General features: G+C 38.4%; 1 protein-coding gene across 2 annotated transcripts in view; it reads left to right on the plus strand.

Annotated features, from left to right (window-relative positions):
- Positions 1-20,598, plus strand: part of LOC144965581 (kinesin-like protein KIF11) — a 45,376-nt gene extending 24,778 nt beyond the window's left edge. The window contains exons 20-27 of one of the 2 annotated variants that reach the window (XR_013644062.1): positions 564-663; positions 3,722-3,805; positions 8,661-8,756; positions 9,196-9,418; positions 11,191-11,342; positions 12,568-12,681; positions 17,036-19,097; positions 19,641-20,598. Coding sequence is in view for 1 of the 2 variants with exons in the window: in XM_078901078.1 (XP_078757204.1) it covers positions 564-663; positions 3,722-3,805; positions 8,661-8,756; positions 9,196-9,418; positions 11,191-11,342; positions 12,568-12,681; positions 17,036-17,185 (919 nt within the window). In the remaining variant the exon portion in view is untranslated. Of the gene's footprint in view, positions 1-563; positions 664-3,721; positions 3,806-8,660; positions 8,757-9,195; positions 9,419-11,190; positions 11,343-12,567; positions 12,682-17,035 lie in introns of both variants that reach the window. The other variant, XM_078901078.1, reaches the window with a different exon arrangement.
- Positions 20,599-23,241: the final 2,643 nt, after the last annotated feature.

Here is a 23,241-nt window from a genome sequence, read left to right on the forward strand (position 1 = left end):
CCCTTATTCATATTTCTCTTTCAGCCACACCTCTATCTTCATGAAAATTTTATAGGTCATCTTGTAAAAGAGATAATATGTTTCATCAAGCAAGGGTGATCCACTTAGTTTACTTTCTTTATTACCTTTGTTAGATAGACTGTTTTACAATTAATTAAAGATTCATGGGTCTTATAAGCTGTATAACCACTGGGTGTGCGGTAACAAAGATATTGCAGCCTGTTTTGTAAAGAAAAAACATACAGTATGGCCTTTTGGTCAAAAGTTAATCATATTCTCTTGATAATATGTGTGGTTATAAGTAATATTTTAGACCTTTAACGGAAAAGAAAATTAAATATTTACATACTGTTATTTTTGATTTGGTTTAAGTATGATAGATGGCCCAATACACTTTCCTCCTTTTTGACAAATTGCCATTATCATCCTTTTAAAAAGTAGTAAGCAATTATTGTCCCACAAAAACTGGTATAAACTCATGCTCCATGAGCTACAATGATAAACCTGCATTGTTTAAAAATATTGTTTGCAATTATTTTGACTATTTTCTTTTTTTACCTCAGGAAAGAAGCCAAATTGCCAGAGACATGTAGCATTGCCATGCAGAAGATAAATGGTTTTGTAAAAGAAAGAAGTCAAGCTCATTTGGAATCTTTGGATAAAGTAGGTTTATGCTTTTATCATTAAATTTCATGTAATTTGGGGCGTTTCTTTTTTACGTAACTCGACAAAGTGGGCAGCAGTGGGGAGTGAACCAGGGACTATGGGAGCAGGAGGGTGTTTCTTTTTTTTACAAAACCTCCAAAACCAACCAAAGTTATGGGAATTAGGCAGCAGTGGGGAGTGAACCAGGGACTCGGGGACGTGTACACCAGTGGGGATTGAACGTGAGACTAGGGAAGAAGATATCAGAAGGAAATGAACCTGGAACCATGGGAGATGGATACCAGTGGAAATTAAGGCAGGACTGGGAGGTGGGCACCAAAGGATGATAAACCTGAGACAATAGGAGGTGGGCACCAATGGGGAATGAACTTTGGACTACAAGAGGTTGATACCAGTGAAGTGTTAAGCCGGGAATATGGGAGGTGGACACCAGTGGGGAGTGAACCCAAAAGAGTACTTACTTTTTCTCAAACCTACCAAAACCTTCCAAAGTTATAGGAAATGGGCAGGAGTGGGGAGTGAACCAGGGACTCAGGGAAAGTGGGCATCAATGGGGAATGAACCTGGGACTAGAAGAGGATGATAATAGTGGAAAATTAAGCTGGGAATATGGGAGGTGGACACACCAGCTTGGAGTGAATCCAGAAGAGTGCTTACTTTTTCAGAAACCTACCAAAACCGTCCATAGTTATGGGAAATGGGCAGAAGTGGGGAGTGAACCAGGGACTATGGGAGGAAGATATTAGAGGGAAATGAACCTGGGACTATGGGAGAATGATACTAGTTGAAATTGAAGGTGGGCACCAGAGGGTAATGAACCTGAGACTATAGGAGGTGGATACCAATGAGGATTGAACCTGGGACAGTGAAGCCGGGAATATGGGATTTGGAACCAGTGCTGAATGAACCCTGTAATGTCTAAATTTATGGGAAGTGGGCAGCAGTGGGGAGTGAACCAGGGACTATGAGAAGAGGATATCAGAGGGAAATGAACCTGGGACTATGGGAGAATGTTACCAGTGGGAATGGAAGGTGGGCATCAGAGGGGAATTAACCTGAGACTATAGGAGGTGGACACCAATGGGTAATTAACCTGGGACTAAGGGGGGTAGATAACCAGGGAGGGGGGGGGGGGGGGGAAGAATGAAGCCGGGAATATGGGATTTGGACACCAGTTTGGAGTGAACCCAGAGGTTCTTCATTTTTCCGAAACCAATGGAAACTTCCAAAGTTATTGGAAGTGAGCAGCAATGGGGAGTGAACCAGGGACTCAGGGAAGTAGACATCAGTGGGGAGTGAACCTAGAAGGATACATCTTTTTTCTGAAACCTCACATAGTCCTACGTTCACTCCCCAATGGTGTACACTTCCCTGAGTCCCTGATTCACTCCTGACTGCTGCCCACTTCCCATAACTTTGGTCGGTTTCAGCGGGTTTCGTAAAAAAAGAAACACTTTCCTCCTCCCATAGTCCCAGGTTCACTCCTCACTGGTGTACACTTCCCTGAGTCCCTGGTTCACTCCCCACTGCTGCCCACTTTCCATAACTTTGTTGGGTTTCGGCAGGTTCCGTTAAATAGAAACAATGGTAATTTGCTAAACTAGAAGAACTATTGATCAATATTTTGCTATCAGCACGTTTAATATTTTTTCATATCTACCTCTCATAGATTAAATTTATTTAAATGGATAGAATATTTAAGTGATTATTCATATAAATGTGAATTAAAAAAAAAATTTAAAAAATAATAGTTTGTGCTTGTGGCAATTCTTAATTTACCACAAATTGTTGAATTTCATTATATTATTATTATTATTATTATTATTATTATTATTATTATTATTATTATTATTATTATTATCAGTCCTGTAAATCTTCCGTCTATTGTCGGATTTCCGACAGTACGATTTTGCTCTATAAGTGCTGAAAAAAAATAAATAAAAGATAATAGTAAAAATAAAATTCGTAACGCCAAAGAACAGAACCAATAAAAAATAAAATGAAAGACTTTTATTTTGTTCCTCGAAAAAATTAGATTTTATTCCGTTTCAAATGCCGACTTAAAAAAACAAACAAACCAAAAACCTTTTTATTTGTCGCATCAAAGACAAAACATGCGTCTATCAGTTAGCTATAATATTATCATGCCACCTACACGCTCCGCTAGACGTTTATGTATCCACTGCTTGGCTACTGTGCCACAGCCAGCGAGAGAGAGGTCGCGAAGTTTGTGCGAGTCGTCTTCACACACACACCTAGTCAGTAAATAACGCACACACAGAAGTGTGTCGAACTGGACCGGAAGGTTTCTCTCTATTTTGCTACCGACACACATGCATATCTCCGGTTCTTATTCCTCAGTCTCTATATTTCTTTGGTTCAGTCCCGATGTGAACTGGAAAAAAAAATAATGCGAAATAATTATTTTTCTTCGAAATATATATTCTTCTTTGAAAGCTCTTACACCACCGCACCACCTCATCTTCTTCTTCTTCGTCGTCGTCTTCTTCTTCTTCTTCTTCTTCTTCTTCTTCTTCTTCTTCTTCTTCTTCTTCTTCTTCTTCTTCTTCTTCTTCTTCTTCTTCTTCTTCTTCTTCTTCTTCTTCTATAAGAATTAATCCAAAGAAACGAAAGAATCAGTGTAAACATTTAACACAAACAGGAGCGAAGATACGCAAATTCCCGTGTCGAGCACTACTACTACTAGATGTCTAGATACACATCCTTCAAAAGGGTAGATTCTCTTCCTTTCATTTTACAACTAACTCAGACCTGGGACCTCAAATAATTGGGTGTTTTTTTTTGATACCATAAAATAAGGACCTCGTTATAAATAAGTAGGGGAAAGTGACATGATTTGACTAGTCAATTGACGTGTCATATCTGTGTTGTGTCCAGATTTTTGTCCTGTTGTGTCTATTTTCGCGTGTTCAAAAAGTTCCGACAATTTTTTCACCAACCATTTACAGGCCTGTATTATTATTATTATTATTATTATTATTATTATTATTGTCATTATTATTGTTATCATTATTGTTATTATGATTCCCTTCAGACTCAGAAATCCTTTATCAAGATTGAACAAGAATGTAAAGATTTATATACCTTAACAAAAGAACACATTTCTGAATCGAGTGAGGTAAGTGGGGAAAAAATACAATAAATATATGTTCTTGTTGCCAAGAAATTGTTTTTTAAAAGTATTGATAATCCTCCACAAATCCTTGGAATTCCAGTTTTTCGGATTACAAAAAGTCAGAAGTGAAGCAAGATGAGTGGTGGTCTTGGGTGAGGTGATGAGGGTTGACAGCTTAGGGGAAAAATAGTGGGTTTAAATGATGTCGTGTTTTGTTGTTTTTATTTTTTCTGATATAAAAATCTTTAAACGGAGAATGATAAATTTAAATTTATGTCATATCCCGGTAGAGTGGATCCTCCTCCCCCACCCCACCCCCCCCTCTCTCTCTCTCTCTCTCTCTCTCTCTCTCTCTCTCTCTCTCTCTCTCTCTCTCTCTCTCTCTCTCTCTCTCTCTCTCTCTCTCTCTCTCTCTCTCTCTCTCTCTCTCTCTCTCTCTCTCTCTCTTTTTTATTTCATTTATTTTTTTCTCCCACTCTCTTCCCTGACTGTTGTATCATACAATAAGATTTGATTATATGGTGAAATAATCAATTAAAATAAAAGGAAACAAAGTGATATTTGAGCACTAACTTTAAATTTAATCTTTTTTTTCAATCTTGGAATGACTGCGTTTTGCAATCTAGTTCATAAATGAATATGTTGCATGCCAGCCAGTTGCAGTAATCAAGAAGTTCTAGTATAGACATGAGAATTTTATGGCCCTGGAGCCAAAAGTTTCTCTTTATGTAGTGGTAATTTATAAGTAACAGTGTGGGCATTAAACTTTTGCAGAACGTACAATTGCAACTTATAAAATGCTCATAAATATTTCAAAAATATCTTATACATGGAATGAATGTGTGTGTTGTGATAGTGATAAATTATAAAATATCACCTAAATGTGTTATAATGTGTCGTAATGAATTAGGTTTGAGTTTTGACTGATCGACTGATTTCCTCTTTTTTTGACAAATTGTTGTTATCATTGCTGTTAACTAGTGGTTATTATTTGTTATGGAAATTCAAGTTTAGCTTTGTTATTGGAGTGGGAAAGAATTAGAGACAAAGGACTCCTGAATCTTGCAAATCAAGACAAAGAGCTTGAAACATTTTTCTTGATTACCATTTTTGAAATTCTCCAAATACTTTGATAGCTAGTCAACTTAATGACAGCTTGGTTATTTGATTATATGCCATTATTTTTCGCAACTTCTGTGGCTTCTGCTGGCATCCTATGCATATGTCACACCATTATCATGACATGACTGCTTATGGGAGCTATCAATGATTTTATCTTGTTAAAACACTGGAATCAGAGGTACAATACAAAATGACTTGCAATACACTCAATACAAGAAACTCTGTCTGGATGGACAAAGGTGTGAACTTGAGACATATAAAGCAGTATGTATGAATTTGTTAATTATGCCGGCAATCTATGTGGTTTTATTGTAAAGATAGATATTCTTCTTGTCTGAGAGCCAAATTTTGGTTCAGATGGTCTATTGCAAGATTTGAAACATTGATTAAAACCACCTAATTGCATAAATTCTGTTGTTTCATGTGAGTAGCAGATTATTGAGTGAAGTGAGCTGAAGTGAACCAGAGAATTATAGTGGGTGATTGGTGTTAACAGCTGTATTATGTGATATGACGGACTTACTCTCTGAGATCAATATTAACTAACTTGAACCATAACTTTATAGATTGACAATCTGAGTTCTTTGCAGTTAATAAAAAAAAAAAAAAAACAATTTTAAAAATTAAAAGCAATAATTCCTGTAAATAAGGATAATCAGTGATGCCAAAACTCCGGTTTCACCGGAAAAAACTCCGGTCTGGAGCAAAATATTCCGGTCTCCGGGTAACTTCCGTCAAATTCCGGTGAGGTCAATTTGTTCCAAGGATCCCCCCCCCCCCCCCCACTCCAACCACCACATCATCATCATTGCCACTAGTATTACAACCATCATCACTACCACTACTACTGCAACCACCACCACATCATCATCACTACCACTACTACTACAACCACTACCACCACATCATCATCAGTACCACATCTACTGTAACCACCACCACCACCACATCATCATTACTACCACTACCACAACTACCATCACCATTACAACCACCACCACCGCATCATCATCATTACCACTACTACTACACTCACGGCACCACATTATCACTACCACTACTACTACACCACCACCGCCACATCATCGTCACTACCACTACTACTACAACCATCACACCACCACATCATCATCACTACCACCACTACTACAACCACCACAACCACATCATCACTACTACTACTGCAACCACCACCACCACATCATCATCACTGCAACTACCACTACCACTACCACATCATCATCACTACCACTACTACTACAACCACCAGCATCGCATCATTAATACCACTACTACTACAACCATCACCACCACCACTACATCGTCATTACCACTACTACTACAACTACCACCACCACATCATCATTACCACTACTACTACAACCACCACCACCACCACATCATCACTACCACTACTACTACAACCACCTCCACCACATCATCATTACCACAACTACTACAACCACCACCACCACATCACTACCATTACTACTACCACCACATCATCATTACCACTACTACTTCAACCACCATCACCACCACATCATCACTACCACTATTACTGCAACCACCACCACCACCACATCATCATCACTGCAACTACCACTACTACTACAACCACCACTACCACATCATCAACACTACCACAACTACTACAGCCACCACATCATCACTACCACTACTACTACAACCACCACCACTACATCATCATTACCACTACTACTGCTACAACCACCGCCACCACATCATCATTACCACTACTACTACAACCACCACCATCACTACCACATCATCAACATTAACACTACTACTACAATCACCACCGCTACATCATCATTACCACTACTACTGCTACAACCACCGCCACCACGTCATCATTACCACTACTACTACAACCACCACCATCACTACCACATCATCATCATTACCACTACTACTACAACCACCACCACCACATCATCATCACTACCACACTACTACAACCACTACAACCACATCGTCATCACTACTACTACTACTGCAACCACCACCACCACATCATCATCACTGCAACTACTACTACAACACCCACCACCACCACATCATTACCACTACTACTACAACCACTACAACCACCACCACCACCACATCATCACTACCACTACTACTACAACAACCACCACCACCACATCATTACCACTACTACTACAACCACTACAACCACCACCACCACCACATCATCACTGCAACCACCACCACCACCACCACATCGTCATCACTGCAACTACCACTACTACTACAACTACCACTACTACTGCAACCACCACCACCACATCGTCATCACTGCAACTACCACTACTACTACAATCACCACTACCACATCATCATCACTACCACAACTACTACAACCACCACATCATCATCACTACCACTACTACTACAACCACTACCACTACTACTACAACCAACACCACCACATCATCATCATCACTACCACACTACTACAACCACTACAACCACATCGTCATCACTACTACTACTGCAACCACCACCACCACATCATCACTGCAACTACCACTACAACTACCACTACCACATCATCATCACTACTACTACTGCTACAACCACCAGCATCACATCTTCACCACTACTACTACAACCATCACCACCACCACTACATCGTCATTACCACTACTACTACTACTACAACCACCACCACCACATCATCATTACCTCTACTACTACAACAACCACCACCACCACATCATTACCACTACTACTACAACCACTACAACCACCACCACCACCACATCATCACTGCAACCACCACCACCACCACCACATCGTCATCACTGCAACTACCACTACTACTACAACCACCACTACCACATCATCATCACTACCACAACTACTACAACCACCACATCATCACTACCACTACTACTACAACCACCACCACCACCACCACCACATCATCATTACCACTACTACTACAACCACCACATCATCATCACTACCTCTAATACTACTACAACCACCATCACATTATCATCATCACTACCACTACTACTACAACCACCACCACCACCACATCATCACTACGACTACTACTGCAACCACCACTACCACATCATCATCACTACCACAACTACTACAGCCACCACATCATCACTATCACTGCTACTACAACCACCACCACTATCACATCTTCATCATCACTACGACTATTACTACAACCACTAACACCACATCATCCCCACTACCACCAGTATTACAATCTCTACCATTAGGTTTTGGCGCTTTACTTAATTTAAAATAAGGAAACTTTGGGATTGTATTTGGCAATGTGTATATGTATTATAATATAATTCTAATCTATTAAGAACTATACAATATGTAAACACAATGCCAAATACCATTCCAATTCCTTTTTCTTGTGTGCGGAAATTCCTCTTTCGGCATTGAAATTCCTACGAGTGGTGTCTGAAACTCCTATGAGCCGAATTTAAAGTTGGCGTCTCTGGATAATATTAATTCAGCTCAAATATGTTTCAGCATTAGATTCATTCTACATAATGCAAGATATCCTCTCTCTCTCTCTCTCTCTCTCTCTCTCTCTCTCTCTCTCTCTCTCTCTCTCTCTCTTTCTCTCTCTCTCTCTCTCTCTCTCTTTCTCTCTCTCTCTCTCTCTCTCTCTCTCTCTCTCTCTTCACTTATGTATAAAGTATTTTTATTTCATTGGTTTTGAATTTTACAGAACTGGAATCAGTCAGCTAAGCAACTCAAAATGAAAAACAGTGAAATGTTAATTGATTCAGCATCAAAACTTGCTGATTCAGATGAAATGATTCAGGTGAGTTTTTGCTATTGTTTGTTTTGTGTGGGTGTGCGGGTTTGTTTGCTTGTTGCTTAATGAAAGTTTTGACATTATCATTCATTGGAAGTCAACACAAATGTGCCACCAATGACAGACATACATATAACAGAGAAGAGTGTGACAGAGCTCTTTCATGCCGTCAAATAAGACAAAACAGGCCCCCGATGAAATACTTGCCAAGTTACTAAAAAGATGTGCCAATCAAATATCAGTCATTGAGACACGGCCTTTCAGAAAAAAATTTTCATAACCTATAAAATAGGTTAATTTTCACACTTCATTTATTTGGAGAGATTTTCTCATTGTTTATACTTATTACTAAAGTGCAAGTTAGAGAGAAAGAATCATTCTTATTTATAAACAGAGAGAGAGAGTATAATAATCTGGTAAAACTTATCACTATCTTTAATTTCAGTCATTGACATTTGCATATGAGGAAAAGGATTCATCCATCTGCGAGTCAGTCTGTGAGCTTCGAAATTCAATTAAATCATCTTTTGAAGATATGCAGGAGTTACACGCTGAGCGTAATAATATCGTCACGAGCGGAATTTCACACCAGACAGTGGAATTGAGAAAAACTTCTGAAATGTTCACTAGTTTCTGCGATGGTGACATTAAAAAGGATATTCCCACAGGTTGGTGGTTCACCTTCACCCTCCTCCCACCGACCCCACCCCCATCTTCTCTCTCTCTCTCTCTCTCTCTCTCTCTCTCTCTCTCTCTCTCTCTCTCTCTCTCTCTCTCTCTCTCTCTCTCTCTCTCTCTCTCTCTCTCTCTCCCCCCCCCCCTTTTATTTTTCTCTCTATATCAACTATCTCTCTCTCTCTCTCTCTCTCTCTCTCTCTCTCTCTCTCTCTCTCTCTTCCCCCCTCCCCCACCCCCTGTTATGGATTACTGTAAATATTATCAGAATATAACAGGCCTGTAAATCTTCTGACAATTGTCGGATTTCTGAGTACATCTTTGTCAATTCTGTCAAGTGCCGATGTAAAAAATTCCTGTGAGCCAAATTTACAGTTGGCATCTCTGTATTCTGTCAAGTCAAAAACAAAACAAAACAAGTTAGCTATTAATACTGTGCATGTAGGCAAATTACACATAACATCCGCCAGCCTGATTAACGTACCAACACATAAAATTTTTTGTGTACCCTTGAACGTTTATAGTCTGATTGATAGAATATAGTGAGAACTAATTATAAAATGACTAGCTAAAAACAATATCAAGAAGCTGAATGACGTCAATTTAGTTCATTCTATAATTTCATTTTATCATAATTATCGCAACTTGCACACTTCGCAGGACATGGCACCACCACACATATATGCTGCCGATGCAATCGCACATAAAGCTATGTTGCTTGTCGATTCCTCGCTGACAATGTCTTGTCATGTCGCAAATCGTCGAACACATGGATAATTAACTCGGTAATCAACGAACACACACAGCGTGTTGGACGGGGCCATTTCTCTCTATTTTTCTCCCAACACACACAAATTTTCCTGTTCACATTCTCCGTTCCAACGCTTTCTTTGTATCTGGTTGAGAGTGAACCAGAATAATGAATGCGAAATAAATATTTTTCTTCGAATGAAAAGGTGAATGAATGCTTAATAGCAGAAGTTTTCTTTCCTTTGCGACTGTGATTGCATTTTCTCTTTTTCTTCTTTCACACACAACCGCACCTCCTCGTCCTTCTGCTCCTATTCCTCTTTCTCTTCCTCCTCCTCCTCCTCCTCCTCCTCCTCCTCCTCCTCCTCCTCCTCCTCCTTCTTCTTCTCCTTCTTCTTCTTCTTCTTCTTCTTCTTCTTCTTCTTCTTCTTCTTCTTCTTCTTCTTCTACTACTACTACTACTACTACTACTACTACTACTACTACTACTACTACTACTACTACTACTACTACTACTACTACTACTACTACTACTACTACTACTACTACTACTACCATCACCACCACCATTACTACTACTCCTACTACTACTTCTTTTTCTTTAAGAATTAATCCAAATAAACGAACGGATATGCTTAAAAATCTAACACAGATCCTTTTTTAAAAAAAAGCAGGAATTGTTCTCTTCCTTTCACTTTACAATTAGCTCAGACTGAGGACCAGCAATGTGTGTACTGTGATTTCATTTTTCGCATTAAATAAGGACTTACTTATTTTATTATAAATGAATTGGGGGAAAATGACATAGTTTGACTAGTCAATTGATGTGTCATATCTATGTTGTGTTTGTTTATCCATATTTTGTCTGGTTGGTCTATTTTCGTGTGTTCAAAAAGTTCAGACAATTTTTTCACCAGCTATTTACAGGCCTGATAGAAGAAAGATGAGTATATGTGTCAAATTTCTAACTTTATCAGATTTTGACAAGGCAAGAAATTTTTTTACTTGCTCACAGGGCGCACTCCTCACAGGGCTGTGTTCACTTACCCAAGAAGTTTGACTAGGACTTCAGAACACAGTAGACTTCTGCAACGATTCAGGACAGAGCAGCAAGCAGCAGCAGTAGCTGTGGAGCCTGAGGCAGTTAATGAACAAGAGAGGAATGAGGTGATATATTCAATGGTTTGCTGCGAGATGTCAGTTCCAAAAATCAGATTATCATAATAGATTCTTATCTTATAGTTAGTTCTTGGCAGTCACCACAATAAAGACAAATAATCTTTTTTTACACTCCATAAAGCAAAACAAAACATGGATACCAGATCTCCGACATATTGGTATTTTCAAATTCCAAATGATTGTCTTCCATATTTTGGCACTGTTGCCATTGTTGCAGTATATAATTAAATTAAATTAATTAATTAATTAATTTTTTTTATCATGAATAATAGATTTGACAGAGGGGTATGTTTGGCTGAAATCTGCCGATTATATGAATATTCTGCCTGACTCACTCCAAACTCATTTTTGGTTGCTTTCTTATATGAAATCTTTAGAATGACTTGTTTCTGGTTCTAATGATGTTGTTATAGAGAGGTTGCACTGTTTCAAAAAAAGTTATAATCTTAAGCACGCATAACTGCCAATTATTCTGATTTAGCAATGGTTCTCACTGAGCAAAAGTGTTGACTCTTTTGGTATAAAGAAGTATAAAGACTGTCTTATTTTATGTTTGTACTCGTTACCAATGCTCATTCCAATTGTGAAAGTAAAATGGTTTTCAGTCAAGTTAGGAAAAATAAGACTGACTTTAGACGATCCCTGATCACAGAAATGTTAGGTGACCCGCTTATTTTGGTCAGATTTTTGAACAGCTTTACTCCAGAATTCCTCAAGAGGGCAAAAGCTGATACAAAAGAAGCAGTGAAGCAGCAATATATGGAACATTGGACTGTTTATATGTATGGAAATGATTATTATTATATTATTATGTCCTAGGATGTTTTCTTTTGAGCAGCTAATTAAAACAAAGAACAGACAAAACGAGAGTTTACTATTTATCAATCATAATCCAGATTATATTCTAAGATAGTCCAAACATAGATTATGTTCTATAATAGTTCAAACATCCTGCCATTTCGGGTCATGATGGTAGTGCTTGTTAGCTTGTCCCATTTTAGCTCTATGAAAAGTTGGCCACTATGAGCTTGGAATGGGAGTGTGTATAATAGTAGTAATATATTACAGGATATCTAAATATGGTATATGTGTAATATTTTATTTGGTTTGAATTTTAGCAATGGGCTGATAGTTTTCCTTCCTTTTGACAAAGTGACATTATCATCCCTGATCTTACAGTTAACATTGATTACAATTATTATTTTTTTTTCAGTCTCCGGTCCCAGATACAATGGGCAGTTTAGACAATCTGAGTGATGTTGGGAGTGTTGCATCTATGTCTGTTGCATCAACATCTGGCATTTCTATGTCCACCTCTATCAGTAAGGTGAGTCCCCATTTCATTGAGGTTTGCAGCAATTGCTGTCTCAGATTCAGTTTGTCATCAATAAAGATCACCAATGAATTTGATTTTGTATCCCTAATTTTTGTGGTTTGTCAAACAGATCTAAATCCAGTTTTAATGTATTTCTCTATCCAGTAGTGCCGCGCTGAAGACCGGTCTGGACCGCGGTCCCACGGTCTTTTAGCTGTGAACCGAAGACCGGTCCCATAGGGGAAGATCGGCGGCGGTCCTCACTTCTTATCGCCTTTCAACTAGTGCGGGGCGGTCCTTGCAAGGACCACGGTCCTACGGTCTCGCGCCATAGCCTACTACTTCCCCAGCGATTCGTTGCTTTGGTTGCCTATCTTCCACCAATCACCACCCATCCCACTTAATTAATCGCACCCACCCCCCTTTGCCATACACTAAACGACACAGATGACCATACAGGCAGACGACCACCAACCTCCACTCCGCAAACCGCCCTTTCGTGTGTGAGATGGGGGGAACAGGAGGCGCACGCCTTGGACGATTCCATTATACGGGGTAAATTTCAAAATTTACTACACCATAATGATCGCAATGACAATGATCTATGGTGAAGGCATGACCCCTCTTCTCTAATGGGTTATGTTTGAAATGTATGTGACTACTAAAGATGTGTGTGTTTGTGTGTGTGTGTGTGTGTATGTGTGTGTGTGTCGAACCTAGCAAGTAGCAAATCCGATTTTTTGTTTTCTTTTGTCCATCTCTTGTCACCACTCCTTTCTATCGCAGTGTTGTCATTCAAAATAATACAATAATATTAAAATTTCGTTTGGTGTTTTTACTAATCAAATAATATGAGTTTGATTAGTTTCTTCCTTCCAAAAAACCCAGTTATAACGTCTGAATTTTAAAAAAGTCCAATAGAATATTTGGGGACCCCGATAGTTCAGTTGATAGAGCACTCTCTTTATACGCAAAGGGCCAGAGATCGATCCCGGGTGCAGTCGATTTTTTTCTGAATCCCTGTCTACTCAGCAATGAATGGGTAGGTGAGTTTGTTAGATCTGGCGAAAAGTCACCATCGACCCCTCTTATTACCTCATCCCCCCCCTCTTATTATAACTTCACGTCTCTCTCTTACTCTTCAATGCTCGCTGCCCTCTAATGTGTGTGTGTGGGGGGGGGGGGTAGGAGTTGCGTGTGTGTATCAACGCCACGAACAACTCGATCAACGCCTTGGGCGATGCCATTATCTCCGTTAATGGGGATAAATTTCAAATTTTATTAAATTATCAAAGTAACAATGAAGTACGGTGAGCAAATAAAGAAGGCATCACCCCTCTTCTCTAATTAGGTTACAATTTGAAATGAGTGTGACTACTCCGTGTGTTTTACTCCTGTAGACCACGGTTTTCATCGTGTAGCGGTCTTTAACGGTTCAAGAATGAACGATCCCACAGTCTCAAAGGTCAAACCGGTTCGAATTTCCAACAGTCTCTCAGGAATGTTCAATGTCGAAAAGGACCGGTCCTAGGACCGGTCCTTGCGGTCTTCATTTCCCAAGGACCGTAGGACCGTGGTCCTTAAGCTTGCCAAGGACCGCCCCGCACTACTATCCAGAGAGATTTTTTAATGACGGTAAATAAATGTTTTATTTGGGTTGGGTTCTCTGACCTCTCACGGTCGACAGATGGTCACTTGCTATGTCTTCTATCCACATATATATGTTTTCCAGGTTGCTTTCTGTCTTTGTCTTGGAATGAGATCACTTGGTTTTGTCCTGGCCGAAGTCCTTAGCTGAGGGGGGGAAACAGTCAAATGTATATTTGTTGTTTTGGGAGATGATATTATTTTTACTTGTAAATCATCTCTCTATTATGTACATAGTTTCACTGGGAAAGACTTTGACCTGGAGTAAAAAATTATGGTTACAGGCTACTTCCGTCAAATTCCAGTGAGGTCAAGTTGTTCCAAGGATACCCCCCCCCCCCAACCACCACATCATCACTGCCACTACTACTACAACCACAATCACCACCTCATCACTACCACTACACCACCACCACCACTACATCAACATCACTACCACTACCACCGCCACATTATCATCACTACCACTACAACCACCATATCATCATCACTCGCACTACTTCTACAAACACCTCCACCACATCATCACTGCCACTACTACTACATCCACCACCACCACCACATCATCATCACTATCACTACTACCACAAACACCATCACCACATCACTATCATTTCTGCTACAACCACCAACACCACATCATTATCACTACCACTACTACTGCAACCACCACCACAACATCATCATCATCACTACCTCTACAGCGGCAACCACCAGCACCACATCATCATCACTACCGCTACTGCTTCAACCACCAGCACCACATCATCATCACTACCACTACGACAACCACCACCACATCATCATCATCACTACCACTACTATTACAACCACCACCACATCATCATCATCACTATCACTACTATTACAACCACCACCACATCATCATTACCACTACAACAACCACCACCACCACACCATCATCGCTACCACTTCCACTACAACCACCACCACATCATCACTACCACCACTACTACTACTACAACTACCATTGTGTCATCACCACTAGCACTACAACTACAATAACCACCACCACATCATCACTACCATTTCTACTACAACCATCACCACCACATCATCATCACTACCACTACCACCACCACCACCACATCATCATCACTGCCACTATTACTGCAATTACAACCACCACCACCACATCATCATCATTACCACTATCATATCATCATCACTACCACTACTACTACATTACCAACACCACATCATCCTCACTACCACCAGTACTACAATCACTTCCATTAGGTTTTGGAGCTTTACTTCATTTGAAAGAAGGAAACTTTTGGATTGTATTTGACATTGTGTTTATATATCACAATATAGTTAAAAATTTAATAATAATTTAGAACTATACAATATGTGAATACAATGCCAAATGCCATCCCACTCCCTCTTTTGGCATTGAAATTTCTCCGAATGGTGTCTGAAATTCCTATGAGCCAAATTTAAAGTTGGTGTCTCTGTGTACGAGGGTGAATCAAAAAGTAATGGGACTCTGCTTATTACTTTAAAACAAATTGAATCAATACCATTCACTCTATCTCAAATTAAAGCTTGGCATTAGCTGAGTGGAAGCTACTTCTCAACATAGTCTCGGCCTCTCTCAATAGCCACAGTCCACCTTTTTTGTAAGGTCATGTATCCTGTCTTCGTAAAACTGACTTGACTGAACTTTGAGCCAATTTTTCACTATTGTCTTGGCTTCTTCATCATCTTCAAAGCGAAGTCCCCTCATTGCCTCCTTCAGTGGACCAAAAATATAGAAGTCCAAAAGTTTCAAGTCTGGTGAGACAGTGTTGTCCATCAAAATGATGCGATTACCTCCCTTTTCCTGGCACTTGTTCCGTCTCCAGAGCCGGTCTAACCCGATGAATTCTTGCTTTCAGTTGTTTTAAGGTCTATTTGTACTGTGTGACAGTTGATCCATGTGGTAGGAAATCGAGGATTACACCTTCTCATCTTTGAAGTTTTTGGTCTTTGGGGAAGAGGGGTGTCGCCATTCCAAAGATTGTCTCTTCGACTCTGGATCAACCCTCCTAAACACTACCTCTACAAAATGCCGGTGTTTTTTAGACTTTACCAATGTGTTTAAAAATGTTACTCGAGGTTTCCTCAAAAACAAATTCAACGACAGCTTTCTGTTGCTGACGGACGTCCATGGGGGCTGCTATTTTTGAACTGTCATAACTTTGCCAAAATTTTTGACAGAATTAAAATCTTCAACTGTTGTTTTAAAGAGTACATGTGTAAGTTCAATTGAGCCAATATGACCTCGCATGAAAAATAAATGAACTCAGTAGGAGATTACTTTTCTACTCACCCTCGTACTATTATATTTTTGTTTTGAATATGCATTGTAAGCATTTGAGTATATTTCCTTCAGTGGAATTCTGTGCTTTTGTCTGGATGTGACTTTTAAATGATCTCAAACTAAGAACATTGATAGTGTGCTCGTGGAATTTACATTTGTTCCCTATTTGAACCATTCCCCTTTGTCTTACTTTTTCTCCTATGCTTTGAATTGTAAATCTGGAATTTTTTGACTATCCTATATTATTTCTTTTCACTGGCGCTGGAATGACCTAAATATGTCACAAGCTTAGTAAAAAACCCAAAAACATAAACAAACAAAAAACAAATGTTTTATTGATCTTTTTAAAAAGATGGTTTATTCTTTTTTCAATTTCTTTTATCACATGAATAGCTTTCTGAATCAGATGTGCCAAAAGAAAATGAGCCAAAGAAAAAGAAAGCACCATCCAGCATCAAGAAAGTCCAGCCTAAGACACCATCAAAAACGTTCAAGAAGCCAACAACTACAAGAGCAAAGCGCCCTCTCACATCAAGCAACTGAATTGCTGAACATGAAATGAAGCTTGTCATCTGATTTTTAAAGCCTCGATCATTTGTTTATATTTATATCAATGTAAATGATGTCAGTATGACATATCTGGGTCTATCTTTTAAGTTACAAAAAGAGTCATCTACCTGTTCTTTTAATTGAACTACAATGTCACTGTAGACGTGTTAAATGTGAAGTTAATGCTTATGTCAGTCATTAACACTCATAGCTGCTTGAAAATAGACATACCCTGGAATTTTTAAATCTAATATGAGTTTTAATTTGATTTATCAGTTCTAATTAAGCAGAATTAGGATCTTATGGTTACTCTTTCATGCTTATGAATGGTTTTATAACTATCCTTTTGAAAACAGATTTTGTGAGAAAATGAATATCATCTCATACAGAACAGTTTCAGTTTTGCCAAACTGTTGTTGGATTACAGTTATTGATCTTTCCATTAATCATGCAATATAGATGTACACAATTATCCCTTCAGCTCTTTTCACCTTATTTGGTTAATGGGTTTCGATGGGCAGGAGGTCATTTGCTGTGTCTTCTCCTATATCATATATCCGATTTCTGAGTTGCTTTCTGTCTGAATGGGATTACTTGGTTTAATCCTGACTCTTGCCTGAGTCCTTGACTGAGAGGGAATCAGTCAAATATGTAGTGTTAGTTTTGGGAGGTGATATTTTTTTCCTTTTAAATTATCTCTCTGTTATGTACTGATCATTATATTTTTGTTTTGAACATATCTAGTAAACATTTGAGTGTGTTCTTGTCTTAGTTGGGATCCTGTGTTGGTGTCTGGATGAGACTTTTTAGTGATCTCAAACATTGATGGTATGCTCTTGGAATCTACATCTGTTCCCAATTTGAACCAATTCCCCTTTGTCTTACTTATTCTCGATTGCTTAGACTGTAATTCTAGAATTTTTGACTATCCCATTTTCTTCCATTTTACTGTCGCTGATTTGACCCAAATGTGTTGCAAGCTCCGTAAAACCCTTAAAAGCAAAAACAAGCTTCAGGTTAGGGTCAAATAAGAGGAGCTTATATCTACTGCTCACGTTCCAAGTGCTATATTGATGGCTTCAATTGCAGACTGCACAACTCCAGAAAAACCCACTATGCAGTTTTCGAAAATTACTGACGATATATAAAAGTCTAGTGGACAAGAGCATTTGTATTATGTCAAAATAAAGCTTTTTCATTCGAAAGATTTACTCAATATTTATAGATATGATGAGACATTAGTTGAAGATTGGTCGGTTTAAAATCAGAAAATTGCTTTTGAGACACCCAGTCATTGATTTTGGTGCTCAAAGATTGTATCGTTCTCAGCCTCAGGAAGGAATTGTTAAGCTTGTTGTAAATAGACATTGAACTCTTATGGTGCAAAGAATCATTGATTTTCCTTCCTCTACTGGTGGAGTCTCCAAGGGAGATTTGGAATTGCCTTCCTAAAATTGAAGAGAACAGCTTCAAAATTCATTTGCATTTTATGAACTGTTGATCTTTGTAAATTTAGGCAATAACCTTTGTGCCAATTATGTCCGGATCTTAGAGATAAACTAATAACCTCATAAAGTTATTTGAGAAGTTTTGATTATTGTTAATAGGTATCCCAAACTAAAATTTCGTTATGCAAATAGCAAAGGTTAAATTGCAAAGCCATCTGACTTCCCAAACTATGGAAAATAACAGTTTTTAAAAATCAAAATTGGAAAATAAATAAAAAAAAGTTATGGGTTTTTAAAGTTTCATTTTTTGATGATTTGTAAAGAAAAATGAATCATTGTTAGGGAAAGAAAAAAATAGGTTTTGTTTACATAGATGGCGCTTTGCACTGAAAAAAAAAGCTAGCAGGCCCAAGTTTTGTTATTGTTATCTTCAAAGGCTGCAGAATTTAATGGTATAAGTTTTGATGACTGGGTGGGGATCCTGACCTCCCATAGTGGGCAGGGAGGTACATACTGTCCTTCTATCCCCTTATATCTGTTTTCCAACATGCTTTCTGTCTTTGTCTTGGAATGAGATTACTTGATTTTGTCCTGGCACTGGCCGGAATCCTGGCTGGGAGGGAAACAGTCAAATGCATAGTTATTGTTTTGGGAGATGATATTTTTTTCCTTGTAAATCATCTCTCTGTTATGTATTATTATTTTTATTTTGAATTTATAATGTAAGCATTTGAGTGTATTCCTCTTTGTTTGGTTTTGTGCTTGTGTCTGGATGAGACTTATAGGTGATTTCAAATTAAGTACATTGGTGGTATGCTCTTGGAAATCTACATCTGATCCCTATTTGTTCTCAGTTCCCCTTTGTCTTACTTTTTCTTGGGTGCTTTAATTGTGATTCTAGAACTTTTTACTATCCCATTTTCTTCCTTTTTACTGGCGCTGATATAACCTAAATGTGTTGCAAGCGCCGTAAAACTCTTAAAAACAAAAACAAAAACAAGTTTTGATGATTAACTTAAGTTCAAGACAGAGAGAGAGACTGTTCAAATAGGGCTCTTTTTTTTTATGATTTGTGAAAAAACATAAATCTTATATAGGGAAGAAAATAAAAAGGGCTTTGTTTACATGGATGGTGCTATGCGTTGAAACCATCTAGCAGGCCCAATTTGGGGTATTATAATCTCCAAAGGCTGCTGATTTTAATGGTATACGTTTTTCACCAATAACTTAAATTCAAGATAAAGAGATACTGTTCAATCAGACCTCATTTTTGATGATTTGTGAAGAATGATTCACCTGTTAACAGCGGTAGTTTGGGACACCTAATTCTTATCCTCATTCATAATCACTAAGGTTATAAATAATATTGTTCTTCCATTGTCAATATTGTAGACCTTAATTCTGTTGATCAATTCTTAATGTGAATAATACCCATTCATGTATAAATACGATATTTATTTTCTTTCATTTTTTAAAATTAAATTTTTTTTTTTTGAAATTGTGTTTCTATGTAAACACATAACCTTGAACTCAAAACTATAATTTTAACTTTTATTGCATGCCAATGATTTTTAATAATGAATATTTTATTTTTGGTGCAGTAGATAAATTAGTGTAGACCATGATAGTTGATTTCAGATCGTTTAAACAATTTACCACACAGGTGGGTGACTTACGAAAACAAGAAAGGAAGAGTCAATAAAAATTGGATAAGTTGCAAGAGTTTTAGTACATATATAACGATGTAGAAAAGGCTTTGCTTAATTTACATTGTTTTTTTGCTAAACGACATCAGTGTTAAATGAGATAGTAGACATGTGATGGGCGATGAAGATGTTAGGAAAACATATTTAATTGACCTGCATTTTTATGGGTACTTAATATGGCACTTGATTTATGTAAATATGCTACTGGTTGATAAATATAAAGCACTCTTATTGAATAAAATATATGAGACAATTCCTTTTCTTGAAACCTTTATTTTTTTCTGATCAAGCTACAGTGAATGACTGGGTGGGGTTCCTGACCTCCCGTAGTGGGCAGGGAGGCACTTACTGTCTTTTATTCCCCTATACGTATCTTGTTTTCCAACATGCTTTCTGTCTTTGTCTTGGAATGAGATTGCTTGGTTTTGTCCTGGCCCCTGGCCAGATACCCTAACTAGGACGGAAACAGTTTATTGTATGGTTAGAGTTTTGGGAGATGATATTTTTTTACTTGTACTTGGGAACCATCTCTCGGTTTTGCACTGCATTATGTATTGTTTACATATTATATATGATTTGTAAGCATTTGAGTTTATTCCCCTTAGTGGGGACCTGTGCTTGTGTCTGATGAGACTTTTATGTGATCTTTGATGGTGTGCTCTTGGAATCTACATCTGTTGCCTATTTGAACCAATTCCTCTGGGTGGTGTTCCTGGCCTCCCATACTGGGTGGGGTTCCTGACCTCCCATAGTGGGCAGGGAGGTACTTACTGGGCTTCTATCCCCCTATAGCTGTTTTCCAACTTGCTTTCTGTCTTTATCTTGGAATGAGATTACTTGGTTTTGTCCTGGTCCTTGTCGGATGCCCTGGCTGAGAGGGAAACAGTCTAATGTGTAGTTAGTTCTGGGAGATGATATTTTTTTCCTTGTAAATCATCTGTCTGTTATGCACTGTATCATGTTTTCTTTATCTGTGCTTGTGTCTGGATGAGACTTATTTAGGATCCCAAACTAAGTACTTTGATAGTGTGCTCTTGGAATCTACTCCTGTTTCTTATTTGAACCAATTCCCCTTTGTCTTACCTTTTCTTGGGTGCTTTAATTGTAATTCTAGAACGTTTTACTATCCCATTTTCTTCCTTTTTACTGGCGCTGATATGACCTTAATGTGTTGCAAGTGCCGTAGAACCCTTAAAAACAAAACAACTGGCCTCCCATAGTGGGCAGGGTGGCACTTACTTGTGTCTTCTATCCCCTAAGGCCGTTTTCCAATGGCTTTCTGAACTTTCTGTCTTTGTTTTGGAATGAGATTATTTGGTTTTGCCCTGGCCGTAGTGCTTGGCTGGGAGGAAACAGTCAATCGCATAGTTACTGTTTTGGGAGATGATATTTTTTTCCTTGTAAATCATCTCTGTTATGTATTGTTATATTTGCTATTTTGAATGTATAATGTAAACATTTGAGTGTATTAGTGGGATCTTGTGCTTGTGTCTGGATGAGACATTTAGGTGATCTCAAACTAAGTACGGTACTTTGATAGTGTGCTCTTGGAATCTACATCTGTTCCCTATTTGAACCAATTCCCCTTTGTCATACCTTTTCTTGGGTGTACTAAGATTGTAATTCTAAAACTTTTTACTGGGTGGGGTTCCTGACCTCCCATAGTGGGCAGGGAGGTACATACTGTGTCTTCTATCCTCCTATATCTGTTATCCAACTTGCTTTGTGTCTTTGTCTTGGAATGAGATTACTTGGTTTTGTCCTGGCCCTGGCTGGGAGTGGGAGGGAAACAGTCGAATGCATTGTTATTGTTTTGGGAGATGATATTTTTTTCCTTGTAAATCATCTCTCTGTTATGTATTATTGTATTTGTTATTTTGAATTCCAGAATGTATAATGTAAGCATTTGAGTGTATTCCTCTTTGTTGGGTCTTGTGCTTGTGTCCGGATGAGACTAATAGGTGATCTCAAACTAAGTACATTGATGGTAAGCTCTTGGAATCTACATCTGATCCCTATTTGTTTCCAGTTCCCCTTTGTCTTACTTTCTCTTGGGTGCTTTAATTGTAATTCTAGAACTTTTTACTATCCCATTTTATTGCTTTTTACTGGCGCTGATATAAACTAAATGTGTTGCAAGCGCCGTAAAACCCTTAAAAACAAAACAAACCATAAAACTTTTTACTATCCCATATTATTCCTTTTTACTCGCGCTGATATGACCTAAATGTGCTGCAAGCGCAGTAAAAACCTTAAAAACAAACAAACAAAAATCAATTCCTCTTTGTCTTACATTGGGCATTGGGCGTTTTAATTGTAATTCTAGAAGTTTTTACTATCCCATGTTCTTCCTTTTTACTGGCGCTGACTTGACCTTATGTGTTGCAAGCGCCTTAAAACCCTTAAAAACAAACAACTGCAGTGTTCGATGATTGAGTAATTGCTTTAGATACAGTGTAACATCTGGATCCACTCACTTCTCTGAATTAAAAATTCACCCCATATACCGGAGCATACTCAATGTCTCAATCGTTTCTATGTTATATGTTTGTGTTGAGAATATTGGCTATTAAGCTTAACTGCTGGCCTACTAACTTCGCTGTGATTGTGTGTGTTGTACCCGCTACCTCCAGTAGTCGGTGAGAGAGGGATCTAATAATGAATGACCTGAGTTTGATACGAATTTTTTTGGGTTCGTGGATAGCTCATACGGTAGAGTCACGCTCTCACCGGCCAGGCGGAGTTGTACCAATAAGGTCGCGGGTTCAAAACCCACCAACCGCCGAAAAAAAAATTATTCTCTATTGTCTTCTGGCAATTTTCTATTCACTTCATCTCTTGTTGTTAACATCTGGATAATGACACCCCTGGATAGCGACATTGACCTCTGGTCCCG

The sequence above is a fragment of the Berghia stephanieae genome, chromosome 2 (genome assembly GCF_034508935.2).
Source record: "Berghia stephanieae isolate SIO BIC M18660-M18661 chromosome 2, UCSD_Bste_1.3, whole genome shotgun sequence".
Taxonomy (NCBI): Eukaryota; Metazoa; Mollusca; class Gastropoda; order Nudibranchia; family Aeolidiidae; genus Berghia; species Berghia stephanieae.